The 21773-nt window shown below is 41.2% G+C and overlaps 1 protein-coding gene across 1 annotated transcript; it reads left to right on the top strand.

Annotated features, from left to right (window-relative positions):
- Positions 1-17997: 17997 nt before the first annotated feature.
- On the top strand, positions 17998-21429 carry LOC108222286 (protein METABOLIC NETWORK MODULATOR 1-like). The gene is made up of 2 exons (XM_017396207.2): positions 17998-18167; positions 20334-21429. Exon 2 carries the CDS (start codon positions 20375-20377, stop codon positions 21083-21085), a length of 711 nt encoding a protein of 236 aa, XP_017251696.2. The 5' UTR covers positions 17998-18167; positions 20334-20374; the 3' UTR covers positions 21086-21429.
- Positions 21430-21773: the final 344 nt, after the last annotated feature.

The raw sequence follows: 21773 nt of genomic DNA, 5'->3' as shown, positions 1-21773 counted from the left end.
TTATTTGTTTATATTGGAGACCGGGGCTCGACACATATTCTAATACTATGATAAAATGTTGTTTGATAAAATATTTTGAACCTTTATTCTTCTTCTGAATAAAAGTTTGATGTTTATATTTTTATACAATTTTGTTTTTTGAAAAAAATTATATAATTATGTTTTATATGCGCCTTAAAATGCGTGTCGAGCAGTGCAAAAAATCTGTAAAGAAATGAGAGGGAGTAATATTTAAGAATATAGTTGTGAGAATATGATAATAATAAATTTTTAGATATAGCAAACTTTACCTAATTATTTATATTAATAATTTTAGCTACCAGTTATGATTATCTGTGTTCGAGATGCTCTAATGGTTAAATTTTTATGAATCACACTAATTGTGTTGGGTCATTTTATCTACGCTAACCTGAGCCGCCCAACCCGTATTCATCCTTTTTTGTAAGTTTGTGTGGAGTCACACATTGTGTCTACTTTTAAAAGCTATGCATGCCAGCTATAACATGTTTATCCACCGGCGAGGATGTCACAGAGTACACATAAGTCAAGTGTCATGTACTCATGGCCCACTTCAGTTTGGCATTATACCAGCTAATTTATCATCCTCATAGATGTTTCTCAAGTTTAAACCCACACATACAAAAATTACACACATTCACACATATATCACACATCAAACATTCGGCAGGCTGTCCCAGTTTTTTCCCATTAAAATCAGTAATTTTCTCTCCCCCAAATTCTAGGGTTCAAGTTGACGCTTTGCTCTTACTTCTTCGTACAGGTTCAATTCTTTAATTCCCCGTTGATTAATTTATATAATTCACTGCAATTATATGTTCTTGCTTATTTTTATTCAATTTTACATTTCATTCATTTGATTTTCAACCGTAATTTCTGGTCATGTTTTCTTTTGTTTCATATATTGATACGTTAATTGTTAAACGTATATGTAATTTGCTCTAATTGGCTGATAATTGACCGTTGTTGATCATAAGTGTACCGCAACTCCGCAAGTAGTGTAATTTTGGCACCTCTATCCTTGTAAATTAGTACTTCACTCTATTATTTGTGTTCAATTTCATCAAATTTGGACTAAAGTTTATGTGTATTATATAATTCGAAGCATCCTAAAAAATATAAATGACTAATTTAAATTTTCAGTGAAAATTACAAACTGTCAATATGGGTGAATAAGTTTTTCTCGAATAGTGTGCTAACTGCTATATGGTACTCCCTCCCTTAGAATATATTTGTCTCCATCTTTTTACGTAATTTTAAAATTTTGACAGCACACTTTTAAATATTATTTTTAAAAGTCGCTTTTTGTGAATAAAAATATGACATTAATATTTTTATTCACAATGTTTTTGTAAAAAATTAATAATTTCAAGTATACGGTCAAAATTTTTAAAAATATGTGTAAAAAAATTAAGAATCTACCTCTGAGAGTAATTAGTCATTATACTTATGGAGATGTTCAGATATGTGGACCTCTTTTTACTGGTTACACTTACATGCTGTAGAAATGGAAACCTGCAATTCTGTTTCGGGTGATGGAACACTCAGAATTATCACTTTATAGGAAGTACATCTATATTACAGGTTTTTATATCTGAAGCTACTCAATTTGCAAACCCTAGATCTGTTAGTTTCTGTGGAATTTTGCACTAATAAGATAGATATATTCGAACTTGGCAGAGTAGATCGAGTTTACATTCTTCTCCCTTAAGATGTAGTGAAATTCTGGCAAACCTAGTTGCTTTGAAGTTTCCATCTGCAATCTTTAATACTATAAAAAGACGATTTAATTTAACGTTGCATATATACTATTATTGTAAAAAAAACAAACCACATATATATTTTAAAAGGCATATAGGCAATTCCTGGAGTCTTGCAACCTTTATTTGCTTCGATCTGCATCATTATTTCATGTGGATACTCCTTTATGTTAACTGAAGTTAAAAGATTTGCAATTCGATGCTTTATTAGTACTCAGCTAATATGTTCTTCTTACTTGCACAGGGAAGACTTATGTCCTCACAGTAATATCTGAGCAGAATTAGTAGGTTATATATATGTAATGAATTCGGTTATGGGGAATGCTACAAATAAACAGAGTTGAGGAACAGTTGGTATCTGCCTACTGCCAGTAGTGAGATTGGGAGAAGTAAAGCCTCTCGGAGTTTGTCAGCCTATAGATTGTATATTAGCTTACCGTGAATATTATATGCCTTTAGCTTTTGTTCATAATCATAATTTGGGAAAAATATGATTAGGGCATTCTAGGTTTTATTGCTGCATCTTGACTGAATAAATGTATTAGGTCAGGAAAACTACTGTCGCGGAGTCATTACCACTCAAAATATTATAGTTATAATCTACTGATACAAAAATCTGCCCACTGTTACCTGGACTGATAAAGGAGTAGCATGAAATCTGCACACTTTTACCAGATTATGTGGTACTTCATGAGTACCTGAATAACCGAGTACCTCATAGAATATACAAAGTTGGGCATCGGAATCATAAATGTGACAAGCCAAAATCTGTAGAATGTTTTTAGTAAACCAATAAGTTAACTGTTAAGAAAATCACAGAAATGGAAAATGTAGTTCCATTTTCCATATTAGCAGATACGTGGGAGTTGGTCTCAGCTCTTTCTTAGGTCATAAATGTATCTGGTAGCTATTCTTTTGCACAAACTTGAATTCGGAGCTTAGTTTTAATAACTTTCTAAAGAGAACCCCTGTTAAGAGAGTTCCTATTCCACCTTTTAATTTTAATAGAATGAATTTCCTTTTCCATTGTGTACGATATGCATTTATTTTAATTCAGTTTGTGTTGACCATCTTTTTAGATTAGCTGCAGAATAACATATCAAGTGAATCCCTTGTGTTACATTTGTTTAGTCTTTCGTATCTGCTTACTGATAAATGCCTATCTGTCTGCAGAGGAAAGGGACCACGGTGTTTTGAGTTTAATTCTTCTTACAATGGCTGAATCTATCCCAGGGAACAACTCGTTTGACTCGGCCCTTATCCCTCTGAAGCAAAAACGAGGTCACCCACAAAAAGATGAAAGCTTATATCATGTACCAAGTGTTCGCCCAAGAACCCATAACAACCTACTTGGAACTGGAAATGCCAGTGTGCCAGAGCATGTTAATCCAGTTGAGGATACATTTAGTAAGGTAGGCCAGGCAGTTACAGCTGTTGTGGAGTCGGAATTTGATGATGGTTATGTGATTACTGGTAAAATTGGCAACTCAGATCTAAGGGGTGTTCTTTTCAAGCCTGGACATTATGCTCCTGTGACGGCAGAAAATGATGTGGCCCGCATCTTTCGATGATCAGAGGAAAGGAGACTCCTCATGCAACTCAAAAGAGGAGTGATGCTCGTCAGAGGAGACCTAAAGAGAGCCATCAGCGGAGAGCCAATTATCAAGGAAATGGCTCATCTGCATATCCTCTGGCAGCTAATTTGTTGACCAGAAGAGACATAACTGCAACTGTGACAGCTCCTTCAGTTGAAGCAAGAGGCACTGTGGTTCCTGTTGTTCTTGAACCAGGTAATGCAGTTGCAGAGCAAGATGCTCTTATGGCTGCTCCGAAAGGCAAGAACATGCAAACAGTTACACCGCCAACTACACATAAACTGAAATTACCAGCACCACATCTCTCTGTCCCAAACAATCTCCCATGAAATGCCAAAAGATGTGAAGAGTGAAGATGGTCCCTCTGACCAAGGCTTACTTGAGTTCTGAGTTATCCGGACTGGGGTACAGCTGTTCGACGCGGGTGCGGTGCCGAGTATCTGGTCCTTTGAAAATTAGGATAGGATTCTTGGATGCTGAGTACCAAATCGGACACGGTGCGGGGATCTGCATATAAGATTAACATAAGAGAAAAATTTTATGTTCTTTGTTCATTTTACATCTTAAAAAAATTGTGTATGACTATTGTCTTCTGCGGATTAGCTTATGTACTTGATTATGTGTCATATCTGTGTCATAAAGTCAAAGAATAACATTAAAATATGTGATTTATATATGAACCTTTATGAACAAGTTGTTTTATCGCCTTTTATATCATTTTGAACTTAAGTTGTTATAAGATGAAGTATCAGGTTTCAATAGGAATCAAAAGATTTGATTCAGATTCCGTTCACACATCCATGTCATATTTCCGGTCGGCACGAGTACAAGACCAAAACCATAGAGTCCAGGTAAGAGGGTTTGAGCTCGATTAGGGTGATGCTGACTAATGAATTACACGATGAAAATTTATTATACAGCTATAGATTTGCTGTGAGACGAATGAATGTACTCGATCGGACGAACATTTGTTCGACAGATGAAGAGTTTCCATGAACATTTCTTTACTAAGGTTGTTTACAACCTTGAAAAGCTCAAGGCTAGGACTGGGTGTGTTCAACAATGGACTGCTCCACCATCACCGGACCCTCTCCACAAGAAATTCAAGTGGCTGGATGTCTATCATCACAAGCGTCAAAAATGGTCTTCATCTACAAGCGTCAAAAATGGTCTTCATCTACCTAAACACTGGATTAGCATATGTTAAACTAAGTGCTCATTTGGTTATGATGAGAAGTTATTTCCTATATAATTTGAAATCACTATCGAAATTGTAATAAATGGGAAGAATGATCGATGCCTACAATCTGCCTACGTACCCCTATTTATAGGGGATCAAGCCGGCACGTAGTTCTTTCTCCTAAGAGACCCATGTGGGCTGGGCCTCCCCTTCTAGAATCTTTTTCCCGAAAGGGGCCCAATACGATGAGGCCTAGCCCTGGGGCTTACCCCAAATGCATGGGTACTACCCTACTCCCCGACAGGGACAACCCGCCAGACTACAGAGATAGAGCCTTCCAGGACGCGTCTTCTCTTTAACCTCTACCTCCCAAGGAGGACAACTCCTCAGACTACAAGGTAGGGCCTTCAACATTTTAACAGTAAGATTGGCTCATGCCTAAGGGCGTCCCCTTAAACAAAGAACCATCCCATACTGTCCTTCTAAGATTTTAAAAAGAGACTGTCTCCGGAAAGTGGGCGCGCCTGAAGATTGGGCGCGCCCTATCTTCTTATGGGTTTCCTTTGAAGTTGCATCAACAGTGACTTCCCTGGGCTGAATAGACTTCCTTTGATGGGCTTGGCCCATTTAGCTGATCTTGACAAATTTGCATATAACAACTACCCCCCAGATCTTGGTAACATTGAAAATGTTGGCGAGATCTTTTTGTCTTCTGTGAACATCTTTCTTCTTCCCATTTAACTCTTCTTCAAGTTACTTTTGCACTTCTTCTAATCAATTTGGGCGTGACACGATTGGGCGCGCCCTCTGTTACCGACCGTTGAAGCCCTATCGTGAACAGCTGTACTCCACTTTTTTCTGCGTATTTTTAATTTATTTTAATTTCACCCTTTTTACCCGAGTATAAATACGGGTTTTATCTTTTTACTTCTCCATTTTCATCTCTTATCTTCTTCACAGTTTTCACTTAAAAACCCTTGTCGCCGCCGTTTGTCTTTGTCAAGCTCTATCGTCCGCGCTACTGCTCCATTTGTAATTTGGAAGTCATCCCACGATTCGTCTCTTCACAAGGTACATGTACATACCTTTTTTTAGTAATTTCACCGAGTAAATCTTTATATCCAAGCTTATGACTTTTCGTCTGCTTTACCTGTTCTTCACATGCTTCTCTCGTGTATGTATATATGTGTATATATTTCTATTTGATCTTGTTTAGTACATCTGTGATTTGAAATATGTGTTTATGTTACCCACTTAGTTTTGTAAGAGTAAAGTATGGTCCTTCATCCACGTAGCTACGCCCCGTAGGATAGATTGCCCCTACTTTCTTCACGTTTGACCAAGCTTTTTCTTTTTCTTTTGCCTTCATGGCGCGCCCTATCTCTTGGCGCGCCTGCTCACCTTTATTATTCCTTAATTCTTATCCATCCCTTCCTCCTAGTCATAGTAGCTATCTGTATCACCATGACTGTATCTTAGGATATTACCAGATCTTGTACTCTTTGTATCCCCCTTTTTCTTCTTTTACTCCCCCTGTTTAAGACGTTCATATTTTCCCCTTAATCTCTTCATCGTCTATTTTGTATTTTATCTCGGCGCGCCCAGTTGCTAAAACTTCTTCTGTCTCCTTTTTGCAGCTGGCCGACTCAGGCGCGCCGATATATTTCTCTCCTATTCCTTTGAGATCATTTCCTCCTCGTGCCTCTAAAACTATGGCTGAAAGCGAAGCGTCATCTCCTGAACTTCCAGTTAATGATTCCACTGTCTTAGAGAAACTCCTAGATCAAGACGAGGAGGAGCTTCGAGGCGCCCCTAACCGTACTTATTCATCCGTATCTGCCCAAGGTTCTGAGGACTTGCAAAACGAAGATGGGGGTTCCGACGGGGAAGACTCAGCTGAAGCTGCAGCCGAAGCACAGGCTGAAAATTTCTACCAATCCTTAATTGACGAGGATGAAGATCTTGAGGCGCGCCCTCCCTCTCCTCAAGCTTCGCCCAATCCATATGTTCATCACCCGATTTCTGATCGCGAACTTGATTTCGATTGGGATGAGGACCAGGAGATCCCCGAAGCAGTTAAGGCTAAAAGGCGAAAAAGGGCCGGTAAGTTGGCATGTGTTGGTCTTTCTTCTACAGCATCAAACGCCGAAATCAAATGGTGCCTTAAGTATTATAACCTGGGTTGTCTCTGGGCGCGCCCTCATCCTGAAATGCGTCCTTACATCTTTGATTATAACCCCTGTCTGAGGATCCCTAGGATGGTGCTTACACCAAAGCTTGTGAGATTAGGTATTGGATTTCACCTACACCCTTACTTCAGATCTATCTTGGAATGGTTTGACATAGCTCCCATTCAACTTTCTCCAAATAGCTGGAAACTTGCCATAGCCTTATACATGTTATATCAGGATCACAATCAACGAGCACCTACCATGATGGATCTCAGCTATTTCTTCAGACTGGGCGCGTCCAGTGTGGGTTACTTCTACCTGGTAGTAAGGAGGTCCCACAACTCCACTGGCTGGTCCGAAGGAAAGACCAGCAATGAGAAGAAGTGGAAAGAGCCTTTCTTCTACCTTTGGCCGGAGTATGACAGAGTTAGGACTCAATTCAACCTTACCCCTAGTAAGATTCCTCCTTCGCTTTGCCTTCATGGCGCGCCCTATCTCTTGGCGCGCCTTGTGTTACTCAATATCTTACTTCCATGTTTTATATTGCTTTCTCTTATAGTTGAGAGGAAACAGTCAGTTCTATCTGGGCGCGCCCAGAGAAGAGCGGATATTATTTCTAACCTTCCTTACGAGGCGAAGATAATCAACCATCTGGTTACCACCGAACGCCTGAAAGAGTACGGATTCCTTAGTGAGGCCGTTGGTTCCATCTGCTCTTTTCAAGACTTCTATGGTGGACGCCCTATTAAGAGAAAAGCAACAGAGCCTGAAGAACCTATTTCCGAGGAGGAAGAAAACCCTGATGAGCGAACACCAGATAATCAGGGCGCGCCTGATTATGGTATTATCAATCTTATGTTCTTTTAAATATCCTGTCCGTCTATACTTTATTGGTCCATGCATACATGCTTTATCTTTATTTTTATAAATGTATTGTACTAACTGTTTTGTAACCTTTCTTCATTCCACCTGCAGATATGTCGCTTCCCAGTGGTTTTGGAGTGAAAGGTGGGCGCGCCACAAATGTGGGCGCGTCCACTTCCAAATAGACGCCTAAAGTATCAGTCAGCCAGGTCGCCACTAAGCCGTCCTCCCCCAAAGAGAAGATTCTTGACAAGAGGAAGAGTCAGGAAACCGACCTCCATGTATCCAAGAAGTCAAGAACAGCAGACCTGTCGTCAGGATTCCCTTATGAGGCGCTAGTGACCGCAGCCGGTGACTGGTTTGCTAAAGTGGCTGACGGTTATATCGAGCCTTCTAAATTTGCTGTCTGGCAGAAGAGAGATGGGGAACAAGCGGTCGACGCATGTAGGCGCGCCGCAGCTGAGTTGTTCTTCCATTTGACTTGTAACCCATCTGACACCGAGAAGCTGAGGGTTAGTTTGGAAGCAGCAAATGAGGACAAGAAGAAGCTGAAGCAGCAACTAGGCGCCTCTGAAAAAGATAAGGCGAAGTTAGAAGAGTTCAAATCGAATGCTGAAAGGGACATTTCCAGGTTGAAAGCTGATGCTGATAACCTGAGAACCGATTTAAACCAGTCAGCCCAGGATCTCTCCTTATCTAAAGAGAGGGTCGCCGAGTTGGAGAAGCAAGTGAAGGATCTCCAAACTCAACTGGACGCGCCTAATCAGTCCTCTTTTGCTGAAGGGTTTAGGAGTTTCGTCACCGGGTTCTTGGCTGTAGATCCTGAGTATGATTGGAGCAAGTTTATTCCGGCAACCAAGGCTTGGGTTGAAGAATTCAGAGTTGAGGAAGCCAAGGCGATTGAGGAGAAGAGGATGGAAATTGAACTGGAGGTCGCAGCCATCTCTGCTAATGCCTTCCTGGAACAACCATCTCCTCAAGATGCGGCGCGCCAGGTTGCTGAAGGCTCGCCTAATGTTACTGAGACAATTCCTGTTCCTCAACTTATTCAAGGTGAGACTCCTCAAGAGATTCCAACCATTCCCTCCTCCCAGCCTGGGAATTTAGATTCTTCTCAGGATCAAGATCAAGTTTAAAGTATTTTCTATATATACTTGTTTTGTTTGCGGATAATTATTTTGGCGCGGGACCCTGTAACCCTGCAATTTGTTTAATTTTGCATAACTTTTGTGGACTTGTCTGTTTCTATATTATGGCGCGCCCCTTCTCTTTCTGACGCTTTACTACCTGCTTTTGTTAAACGCTTTCTTTTACGATATCGTTTATTTGCTTTTCCTCCTTTGTACTCACCATGTATACGAAAATCTCCTTTATCACGCTGCGTTATATTTACAAGTAGAAATGTGGCGCGCCGTATGACTTGGCTCGCCCAGTCTTGATGTTTTTTGAGTTAGAAAGAGCAAATGCTGATCGTTTTACTGGATCATTTCGCCGGTGAGCTTATTCTTAATTAAAATTCTCAAGAGGAGTTATTATCTTTAATAACCCAGTACCCTTTTAAGTCGTTAAAGAGTAGGCGCGCCCCACGTTTGGGCGCGCCCTGTGTCTGCAGGCAGTAAAAAGGAATTAAAGGTTCCTGCCATTATATATTGAAAAGTGATTACACAGGATGTTCTTCCATATTTAAGGTCTACATGCTGTTCCTGTCGGCAGAGTCCATATTGCTCTTACTGATAATACTTCTTCAAGTGCTCAGCATTCCATGCTTTAGAAATGGTCTCACCTTGCATATCTTCCAAATAATAGGCTCCTCCAAAGATCTCGGCTCGTATGCGGTATGGTCCTTCCAATTTGCACCAAACACTCCATGACTTGGCACTTTCATCCCTGGCATCATCTTGCGCAACACCAAGTCTCCCACTTTGAATGGTCTGGGCTTGACTCGATTGTTATAGAACCGGGCTGTCCTTTGTTGATATGCTGCCAACCTAACTTGCGACTCCCTTCTGACTTCCTCCAACATATCTAGATGTAGCCTCTGGTTAACAACATTGTCCTCTTCCTGGAAGTGGTCTCTCCTGAAGGAACCTGCTCCGACCTCTACTGGAACCATTGCTTCACAGCCATAGGTTAACATGAACGGCGACTCACCAGTAGTTGTCCTTGGCGTAGTGTTGTATGACCATAGTACCATCGGAAGCTCCTCTGGCCAATCACCTTTCTTCTCTTCTAACTTGGCCTTCAACGTGTGTTTGATGATCTTGTTGATTGCTTCGGTTTGTCCATTGCTTTGTGGATGGTACACAGCTGCAAAGTTCCTCCTTATATTCAGGTCATCACACAATTTCTTCAACTCTTTGCTGTCGAACTGTTTCCCATTGTCAGATATCAATTTGTACGGGATACCAAATCTGCATACGATTGAATTAAATACAAAGCATGTTATCTTCTTAGCAGTAATGGTTGCTAGAGGTGCGGCCTCGGCCCATTTCGTAAAGTAATCAACTGCTACTACTGCATACCTGACTCCTCCTTTAGCCTTTGGAAGCTCTCCAATGAGATCTATCCCCCACAAAGCGAATGGCCATGGACTGAGCAACGGAGTCAGACTTGCTGCAGGACGAGATGAATATGTGGCAAATCGCTGGCACTTGTCACACGCTTGCACGAACTTGCTTGCTTCACTTCTCATAGTTGGCCAGTAGTATCCATGCCTAAGGATCTTCAGTGCAAGTGAACTACCCCCCGAGTGATTGCCGCATATTCCTTCATGCACTTCCCTTAAGATATAATTGCATTCTTCCCCTGCAATGCACTTCAGCAGCGGCTGGTTGAACCCTCTCTTGTATAAGACACCATCGTATATTACAAATCTTGCTGCTTTGTATCTGAGACTTCTGGCTTCCTTCACACTTTCCGGGAGCTGACCCTCCTGGATGAACTTAAGTATAGAAGTCATCCAAGTATCCACAACTTCATCTCCTACTTCCATCAGATCTCCCCTGAACCGGGTAACCTTCTGTGCTTCTGACACACTTGGCTTCTCCTGAACACAGAATTGGATAGTTCCTAATAACTTGGTGTCCCTTCTAGAACTGGCCTTGGCCAATGCATCAGCACCTTCATTTTTCTCGCGAGGAACCTTTTCCAAGTGTACCTCTTTGAACCTCTTTATTAATTCTTGCGTATGAGTCATGTATAAGTTCGTCCTCCAACCTCGAGCTAAGAACCCCCCATTTACCTGGTGGACCACCAACATTGAATCACTGAACACAATAAGGTTCCTAGCCTTCATTTCCACAGCTAGGGCCAGACCATTGATCAAAGCTTCATATTCTGCATCATTATTGGTTGCAGGGAACCCTAGGTGAATGGCACTTAACAATCGACACCCCCCGGGACTAACCAAAACTATCCCCACTCCAGCTCCATCTGAGTTGACAGCTCCATCGACATGCAAGTTCCACCATGCATCATCCTCAACCAAAAGACCCTCAATGGGTTCAACAACTGGACTATACGGTACTATTGCCCACTCCTGAGTATCATCCTCAAATTCCAACAAGAAATCAGCCAGGGCTTGGCCTTTGATAGTAGCTCTAGGCTTGTAATCCAAGTCAAACTGTCCTAGCTCAACAGCCCACTTCATGAGTCTCCCCGTGGCTTCAGGCTTATGCATAATCTGACGTAGAGGGTATGAGGTTCTTACCTCTATCTTGTGTGCCTGAAAGTATGGACGAAGTTTCCTCGCTGCTAATATCAAAGAATATACCAACTTTTCCATGCTGGTGTATCTCGTCTCAGCGTCCTGTAACCTTTTGCTAACGTAATACACCGGGAACTGGACATCCTTTTCCTCCTTTACTAGGACAGCACTGACCGAGTATCTTGAAACAGCTAGGTATAAGATCAATGTTTCTCCCTCTATGGGCTTGGCCAAGAGAGGTGGCTTTCCCAATTGTTCCTTTATCTTTTGGAAGGCCTCCTCACACTCTTCTGTCCATACGAACGTCTTTCCGGCTTCCTTGATTGCTTTAAAGAACTCCTTGCACCTGTCTGAGGACTTGGACACAAATCTATTTAGTGCTGCTATCCTCCCTGTAAGGCTCTGAACCTGCCTCACATTCTGAGGAGACTTCATATCAAGTAATGCTTTTATTTTCGCAGGGTTAGCTTCGATCCCTCGATGGTTTACCATGAACCCCAAGAATTTACCAGACTCAACTCCAAATACACACTTCTGGGGATTCAGCTTCATTCGATACTTCCTAAGTATGTCAAACATTTCAGCCAAGTGCTGAATGTGATCTCGCGCCTCCTTGGACTTGACCAGCATGTCATCTACATAAACCTCCATAGTCTTGCCGATCTGCTCTTTAAACATCATGTTCACAAGGCGTTGGTAAGTTGCGCCAGCATTGATTAGTCCAAATGGCATCCCTATATAGCAATATAAGCCTTTGTCAGTTATAAATGAAGTGTGCTCCTGATCTGGTTCATGCATAGGTATCTGATTATATCCTGAATAGGCATCCATGAAACTTAGCAGAGCGTGTCCCGCTGTGGCATCCACCAACTGATCTATCCTTGGGAGTGGGAAACTATCCTTTGGGCATGCTTTGTTTAGATCAGTGAAATCAACACAGGTTCTCCACTTCCCATTAGGCTTCTTGACAAGGACCGGGTTAGCCAGCCATGTAGGGTAGAACGACTCCTTGATCAGCTTAGCACCCAACAACCGGTCAACCTCTTCCTTTAATGCTCGGGCCCTTTCTCCACTAACAGGCCTTCTCTTCTGTCTCATCCCTTTCTTGGTAGGGTCAATGTTTAAATGGTGACTCATTACTTCTGGGTCGATCCCTACCATATCAGCATGACACCAAGCAAAAACATCCAAGTTGCTTCTTAAGAAACGGATAAGGCTTGCCTTCAACTCTCCTTTCAGCTTAGACCCTATCTTTAATATTTTGGCCTCTCTGGCTTCCCCAACCTGGATTTCAACGGTATCCTCAGCTGGACCGGTCTTGGTTGACTCTAGGGGCAGCCTTGGGTCTAGATCAGACTCCTCTTTGGTTCCAGATGTCTCCCCTTTTTCCCATATAGAGCAAGGCTTAAGCTCTGCATCTGAATCTACTTCCATTGGTTCTTTCCCTTTTGATTGCTTGAGATTATCTCCTTCATCAGGAAATTGGACGAAGTAAGTCATATTGACCTCCCCACCAGTGTTGGCAACAAGGGGTTCTTTCAGTGATCTACTCTTCTTGAAACCTTTAAGAGATTGCAGGTAACACTCTCTGGAGTCATATTGGCATCCCCTCACCACTCCAATCCCTCCAGGTGTTGGGAATTTCATAGACAAATGATATATCGATGTGACCACTCTCATTTCTTTCAGTAACGGTCGCCCAACAATGGCGTTGTGTGATGAGTCGTGATCCACAATCATAAAATCCATCACCTGAGTGGCTGAGCATGTTCCTTCTCCTAGAGTTACCGGGAGCCGGATGGTCCCCTTTACCTTTACAGCCTCTCCACCAAATCCATAGATATAGACATCCTCAACTTTCATATCCTTATCAGGGAGGCCAAGCTTCTGGTAGGTGCCATAATAGAGAATGTTGACAGAGCTTCCGTTGTCAACGAGCACACGATGAACATTCATTGGACCAATACGAAGGGCGATCACCAGGGCATCATTGTGCGGGTGGTGAACCCATCTGGCATCTTCTTCTGAAAAGGTAAAGTCAATGGCTTCGCCTCTAAAGACTTTAGGCGGTCTAGATGACAAATTATGTATATTAGTAAGGGGCCTACCTTTCGCTTCCTTTGCATATCTCTCCATAGCCCTGGTCCCCTCACCGGCCAAATGTGGTCCTCCAAAGATGACATGAATGCTTCCCTCCTTAACGAACTGGATGTCCTCTTGCTTTCCCCCTTCTTGATCGCCAGTATAGCCAAGCCCCCTTCTGTCCTTGGCTCGAATATCCCGTCGGGACCGGGCTTCTCGCACTATCCATTCATTAAGCTGGCCTTCTTTGATTAGCAACTCGATCTCCTCTTTCAGTTGTCTACATTCATGGGTATCATGCCCGGTTGATTCGTGGTACTCACAGTACTTGTCCTTATTCTTGGCTTGCCAAGAATTTAGTGAAGCTGGCCTGCGGAAGAGTCCCTTGTCACTATTAACTTCGAAGATGTGATCAATTGGCGCGGCAAGCGGTGTCCAGCGATCTTCCCTTTCTTCATGATCTCGAGGAGGTGTATAGTTCCTTCTATACATGGTGTTGACCCGGTTGGGACTTCGTCGCCTCCCCCTTTGTTCTGGACTTGGGGACCGGTCCCTTCTCTTTTGTCGGGCCTTACCAGGGCTTCTCTCATTCTTTCGACTCTCAGCCAGTGACTGTTCAACATTTTTGTATGCCTCAGCCCTTGCATATAAATCTGCCAGAGACTTGGGATCATTGCCTTGCAAGTGCTTCCAAAAATCAGTTCCTACTCGAAGCCCAGCCACCAAGAAGCTTTTCAGTGTCTCATCAGTTGCCCCCCGAACATTGGATGACTCTGCATTGAAACGTTTGAAGTAGGCATGAAGAGTCTCTCCTTCCTTTTGTTTGATATTTGCCAGAGTGGTGACTGGTGGAGCGTACTTGACGGTTGCCTGGAACTGAGTCAAGAACATAGTCTGCATGCTTGTCCAAGAAGTGATGGACGCTGGTTCCAATTTCCGGAACCATTGGTAGGCGCTGTCTCTGAATGTGGCCGCAAGAAGTCTACACCTGACAGGGTCCGGTATCTGGTAGACACCCATCTCAACATTGAACCTCCCAAGAAACTCTACAGCATCTGAGTTGCCATGAAACTTTAAATCGGAGTTGGTGTTTCTGTAATTGGCTGGCAGCGGAGCCTCTATCACTTCAGCAGAGAATGGTGATAGGGCTTGGCTTGAAAGAGACGTTTGGCTTCCGTCGAAATGTGCCAGAAGTTTCCTTAGGCTGTTGACATCAATAGCTCCAATGCCTGGAATGGTCTGAACGTTTGGCTGGGACAGAGTCATTGATGGTAGTGTTCCGGTAGCCATGAGATCACTTGCCGTGGTAAGAGGATTGGATTGATTAGCGTGAGTCTGAGCGAATGGGGCCGCATTGGCCTGAGATGAGGCTTGAATATGCGGATTGGCAAGAGCATTGGCCTGAGACGAGGCTTGAATGTGCGGATCGGCAATGGTCTGATCAAGATTCGCCTAACCATTCGTTATTACATACCCTACTACTACCAGAACGAAATATAATATAACTTGTACGGTAATTTACAAGAGGAGACAAGAAAAGAACCTGATGATGAGTCCTTCCGTTGCCCGGAGACGTCGCATGCTCGCGCGTTCCTCCCTGACTCTGCCGTCCTTCAAGCACGATCGGGTCTCGCTCCGATCTTCCCCCCAAACTACGGGGTTCTTGTTCTTGCGATCTGTCATAGCTTCTTGAGTCTGATCCATGCGGAATCTCCTTCCTATGTCCTTCCCGACCCGTGCCTGCAGTTCTTGACCCGGTACTCGCGTATTCGGGTCTGCTTTCAAGATCTTTGATCAGAGCCAGAAGATCCGCCCTACTGACTCTTCCTCTGTATCTCTCCGCCAGAGCGTTAACATCTCGACTGGCCTCCTCCAAGTGTGCGGTCGCTCGTCTATCTTGCGGGGGTCTTCCTCCGTCCCTAGCGCCCTCTCCTCCGGCGGTAGTCTGGCCGCCTGACGCGAATAAGTTTCGTGGAACAATCACAGGCCTTCTATCATCACGATGGCCTGACTGACTTTCCTCTTCAAAGGGCTGCTTCCCGGAACGATGTGTTCCGGGAACAAGGGACTCCAGTTGAGCGACTCGCACTCTGAGCGCTTGCTGTTCTCTCGCTTCGTTTCTCAAGTAGTGCAACTCCTTAAGTAACTCCTCGTTGCTCATGAATACCGGCGGCGAGCTGGAGATGGGGCGTCTCATAACGCCCGGCTCTCCGTCTGTTATGATGATTGCTCTGTCCTGGGAAGCGTTCCCGACCGGCGTGTTGTCGACGGGAGTGTTATCGCCTATCCCCGATCTAGGATCGGGGGGTTGGTTCCCGCCGGGCGTTGTCTCGCCGTGATTCGACATCTTTCTCCTTGATGGAAAATCTTGAACTATCCCCTCCTTCTAGCGCCAATTTGTTAACGGAGAAAACTGGTAGGTTAACAAAGATGAGGTTCGCGGCGTGGATCAAGATTTCAGTTGGCGAGAATGTAGGAGATGGTTGGTTGTTTGTTATGGAGGTGGCTGCAATTGTAAGCAAAGGGTTCGAGATTGCTAACTGGAATAGCTCTCAAGAATGATCGATGCCTACAATCTGCCTACGTACCCCTATTTATAGGGGATCAAGCCGGCACGTAGTTCTTTCTCCTAAGAGACCCATGTGGGCTGGGCCTCCCCTTCTAGAATCTTCCTCCCGAAAGGGGCCCAATACGATGAGGCCTAGCCCTGGGGCTTACCCCAAATGCATGGGTACTACCCTACTCCCCGACAGGGACAACCCGCCAGACTACAGAGATAGAGCCTTCCAGGACGCGGCTTCTCTTTAACCTCTACCTCCCAAGGAGGACAACTCCTCAAACTACAAGGTAGGGCCTTCAACATTTTAACAGTAAGATTGGCTCATGCCTAAGGGCGTCCCCTTAAACAAAGAACCATCCCATACTGTCCTTCTAAGATTTTAAAAAGAGACTGTCTCCGGAAAGTGGGCGCGCCTGAAGATTGGGCGCGCCCTATCTTCTTATGGGTTTCCTTTGAAGTTGCATCAACTGTGACTTCCCTGGGCTGAATAGACTTCCTTTGATGGGCTTGGCCCATTTAGCTGATCTTGACAAATTTGCATATAACAGCTAGGACTGGGTGTGTTCAACAATGGACTGCTCCACCATCACCGGACTCTCTCCACAAGAAATTCAAGTGGTTGGATGTCTATCATCACAAGCGTCAAAAATGGTCTTCATCTACAAGCGTCAAAAATGGTCTTCATCTACCTAAACACTGGAGTAGCATATGTTAAACTAAGTGCTCATTTGGTTATGATGGGAAGTTATTTCTTATATAATTTGAAATCACTATCGAAATTGTAATAAATGGGAAGTTAATATTTACAGCATTTTGAGTTATATGAAAAATATATGTTTTATGTAAAAATAATTTATATGTTTTTTTGCCTAAAAATATAAATTTTTTATTTTAAAACAAAAATAAAATGTGTTAAACACATGAGCTGGATATATCGCTTTCGCTAGGGCTCCTGTGGGTTCCCTTAACCGAGCCACTGCCTATGAGTCGCCGGCTCATTCTTCAACAGGCACGCGGTCAGAGCTCGGTCTCCTACCACTCCTTGGGAGCTTACGGTTTCATGTTCTATTTCACTCCTCGATGGGAGTTCTCACGTATGATTTTAGAAAAATATTATCCTTCTGTTAAAGTTTTATACAAAATTTGGGAATGAAATGGAATTTAATAATGATATGATTTGCATTATACATAAGATTATTTTGATTAATTAAAATAACATATGTCCTTCTATAAAAAATTTCTTTAACAGGATTTAGAAAAAAAAATATTTTTTGGTTTTATTAACAATATATAATTACTATATAAAAATAACACCATTAGAATTTTAGAATAGTAAAATAACATATTTTTAAATAATAAAATTATTTTAATTAATTAGAATAGCATATATATTGGTATAAAAAAATTATTTTTATTGATTTAGAATAAAATTATAAAATATATTCACAATAAATAACTATTCCCTTCGTCCCCCTTACTTGTTTACATTGGAGAGCGGGGCTCGACACAAATTCTAATACTCTGATAAAATGTTGTTTGATAAACTATTTTGAACCTTTTTTCTTCTTCTGAATAAAAGTTGGATGTTTATATTTTTATACAATTTTTTTTTTAAAAAAAGAAATTATATAATTATGTTTTATATGCGCCTTAAAATGCGTGTTGAGCAGTGCAAAAAATCTGTAAAGAAAAGAGAGGGACATCGAGAGTAATATCTAATAATATAGTTGTGAGAATATGAAAATAATAAATTTTTAGATATAGCTAACTTTATCTAATTATTTATATTAATAATTTTAGCTAATAGCATAACTATCTGTGTTCGAGATACTCTAATGGTATTTTATCTAGGCTAACCTGAGCGGCCCAAACCATATTCATCCTTTTTTGTAAGTTTGTGTGGGGTCACACATTGTGTCTACTTCTACTTTTACAAGCTGTGCCAGCTATAATATGTTTATCCACTGGCGAGGATGTCACAGAGTACACATAAGTCAAGTGTCATGTACTCATGGCCCACTTCAGTTTGGTATTATACTAGCTAATTTATCATCCTCGTAGACGTTTCTCAAGTTTAAACCCCCACATACAAAAATTACACACATTCACACATATATCACACATCAAACATTCGGCAGGCTGTCCCAGTTTTTTCCGATTAAAACCCGTAATTTTCTCTCCCCCAAATTCTAGGGTTCAAGTTGACCCTTTGCTCTTACTTCTTCGTACAGGTTCAATTCTTTAATTCCCCGTTGATTAATTTATATAATTCACTGCAATTATATGTTCTTGCTTATTTTTTATTCAATTTTACATTTCATTCATTTGATTTTCAGCCGTAATTTCTAGTCATGTTTTCTTTCGTTTCATAGATTGATACATTAATTGTTAAACGTATATGTAATTTGCTCTAATTGGCTGATGATTGACCGTTGTTGATCATAAGTGTACCGCAACTCCGCAAGTAGTGTAGTTTTGGCACCTCTATCCTTGCAAATTAGTACTTCACTTTATTATTTGTGTTCAATTTCATCAAATTTGGACTAAAGTTTATGTGTATTATATAATTCAAAGCATTCTAAAAAATATAAATTATTATTTAAAATTTTCAGTCAAAATTATAAGCTGTCAATATGGGTGAATAAGTTTTTCTCAAATAGTGTGCTAACTGCTATATGGTACTCCCTCCCTTAGAATATATTTGTCTCCATCTTTTTACCTAATTTTAAAATTTTGACAGCACACTTTTAAATATTATTTTTAAAAGTCGCTTTTTGTGAATAAAAATATGACACTAATATTTTTATTCACAATTTTTTTGTTAAAAATTAGTAATTTCAAGCATACGGTCAAAATTCTTAAAAATATGTGTAAAAAAATTAAGAATCTACCATTGAAAGTAATAAGTCATTATACTTATGGAAATGTTCAGATATGTGGACCTCTTTTTACTGGTTACACTTACATGCTGTAGAAATGGAAATCTGCAATTCTGTTTCGGGTGATGCAACACTCAGAATTATCACCTTATAGGAAGTACATCTATATTACAGGTTTTTATATCTGAAGCTACTCAATTTGCAAACCCTAGATCTGTTAGTTTCTGTGGAATTTTGCACTAATAGGATAGATATTTTCGAACTTGGCAGAGTAGAGTTTACATTCTTCTCCCATAAGATGTAGTGAAATTCTGGCAAACCTAGTAGCTTTGAAGTTTCCATCTGCAATCTTTAATACTATAAAAAGACGATTTAATTTAACGTTGCATATATACTATTATTGTAAAAAAACAAACCACATATATATTTTAAAAGGCATATAGGCAATTCCTGGAGTCTTGCAACCTTTATTTGCTTCGATCTGCATCATTATTTCATGTGGATACTCCTTTAGGTTAACTGAAGTTAAAAGATTTGCAATTCGATGCTTTATTAGTACTCAGCTAATATGTTCTTCTTACTTGCACAGGGAAGACTTATGTCCTCACAGTAATATCTGAGCCAAATTAGTAGGTTATATATATGTAATGAATTCGGTTAGGGGGAATGCTACAAATAAACAGAGTTGAGGAACAGTTGGTATCTGCCTAATGCCAGTAGTGAGATTGGGAGAAGTAAAGCCTCTCGGAGTTTGTCAGCCTATAGATTGTATATTAGCTTACCGTGAATATTATATGCCTTTAGCTTTTGTTCACAATCATAATTTGGGAAAAATATGATTAGGGCATTCTAGGTTTTATTGCTGCATCTTGACTGAATAAATGTATTAGGTCAGGAAAACTACTGTCGCGGAGTCATTACCACTCAAAATATTATAGTTATAATCTACTGATACAAAAATCTGCCCACTGTTACCTGGACTGATAAAGGGGTAGCATGAAATCTGAAAACTTTTACCAGATGATGTGGTACTTCATGAGTACCTGAATTACAGAGTACCTCATAGAATATACAAAGCTGGGCATCGGAATCATAAATGTGACAAGCCAAAATCTGTAGAATGTTTTTAGTAAACCAATAAGTTAACTGTTAAGAAAATCACAGAAATGGAAAATGTAGCTCCATTTTCCATATTAGCAGATACGTGGGAGTTGGTCTCAGCTCTTTCTTAGGTCATAAATGTATCTGGTAGCTATTCTTTTGCACAAACTTGAATTCGGAGCTTAGTTTTAATAACTTTCTAAAGAGAACCCCTGTTAAGAGAGTTCCTATTCCACCTTTTAATTTTAATAGAATGAATTTCCTTTTCCATTGTGTACGATATGCATTTATTTTAATTCAGTTTGTGTTGACCATCTTTTTAGATTAGCTGCAGAATAACATATCAAGTGAATCCCTTGTGTTACATTTGTTTAGTCTTTCGTATCTGCTTACTGATAAATGCCTATCTGTCTGCAGAGGAAAGGGACCACGGTGTTTTGAGTTTAATTCTTCTTACAATGGCTGAATCTATCCAAGGGAACAACTCGTTTGACTCGGCCCTTATCCCTCTGAAGCAAAAACGAGGTCACCCACAAAAAGATGAAAGCTTATATCATGTACCAAGTGTTCGCCCAAGAACCCATAACAACCTACTTGGAACTGGAAATGCCAGTGTGCCAGAGCATGTTAATCCAGTTGAGGATACATTTAGTAAGGTAGGCCAGGCAGTTACAGCTGTTGTGGAGTCGGAATTTGATGATGGTTATGTGATTACTGGTAAAATTGGCAACTCAGATCTAAGGGGTGTTCTTTTCAAGCCTGGACATTATGCTCCTGTGACGGCAGAAAATGATGTGGCCCCGCATCTTTCGATGATCAGAGGAAAGGAGACTCCTCATGCAACTCAAAAGAGGAGTGATGCTCGTCAGAGGAGACCTAAAGAGAGCCATCAGCGGAGAGCCAATTATCAAGGAAATGGCTCATCTGCATATCCTCTGGCAGCTAATTTGTTGACCAGAAGAGACATAACTGCAACTGTGACAGCTCCTTCAGTTGAAGCAAGAGGCACTGTGGTTCCTGTTGTTCTTGAACCAGGTAATGCAGTTGCAGAGCAAGATGCTCTTATGGCTGCTCCGAAAGGCAAGAACATGCAAACAGTTACACCGCCAACTACACATAAACTGAAATTACCAGCACCACATCTCTCTGTCCCAAACAATCTCCCATGAAATGCCAAAAGATGTGAAGAGTGAAGATGGTCCCTCTGACCAAGGCTTACTTGAGTTCTGAGTTATCCGGACTGGGGTACAGCTGTTCGACGCGGGTGCGGTGCCGAGTATCTGGTCCTTTGAAAATTAGGATAGGATTCTTGGATGCTGAGTACCAAATCGGACACGGTGCGGGGATCTGCATATAAGATTAACATAAGAGAAAAATTTTATGTTCTTTGTTCATTTTACATCTTAAAAAAATTGTTATGACTATTGTCTTCTGCGGATTAGCTTATGTACTTGATTATGTGTCATATCTGTGTCATAAAGTCAAAGAATAACATTAAAATATGTGATTTATATATGAACCTTTATGAACAAGTTGTTTTATCGCCTTTTATATCATTTTGAACTTAAGTTGTTATAAGATGAAGTATCAAGTTTCAATAGGAATCAAAAGATTTGATTCAGATTCCGTTCACACATCCATGTCATATTTCCGGTCAGCACGAGTACAAGACCAAAACCATAGAGTCCAGGTAAGAGGGTTTGAGCTCGATTAGGGTGATGCCGACTAATGAATTACACGATGAAAATTTATTATACAGCTATAGATTTGCAGTGAGACGAATGAATGTACTCGATCGGACGAACATTTGTTCGACAGATGAAGAGTTTCCATGAACATTTCTTTACTAAGGTTGTT

The sequence above is a fragment of the Daucus carota genome, chromosome 5, assembly GCF_001625215.2.
Source record: "Daucus carota subsp. sativus chromosome 5, DH1 v3.0, whole genome shotgun sequence".
Classification (NCBI taxonomy): domain Eukaryota; kingdom Viridiplantae; phylum Streptophyta; class Magnoliopsida; order Apiales; family Apiaceae; genus Daucus; species Daucus carota.
This window is presented reverse-complemented; position numbering and strand designations above follow the sequence as displayed.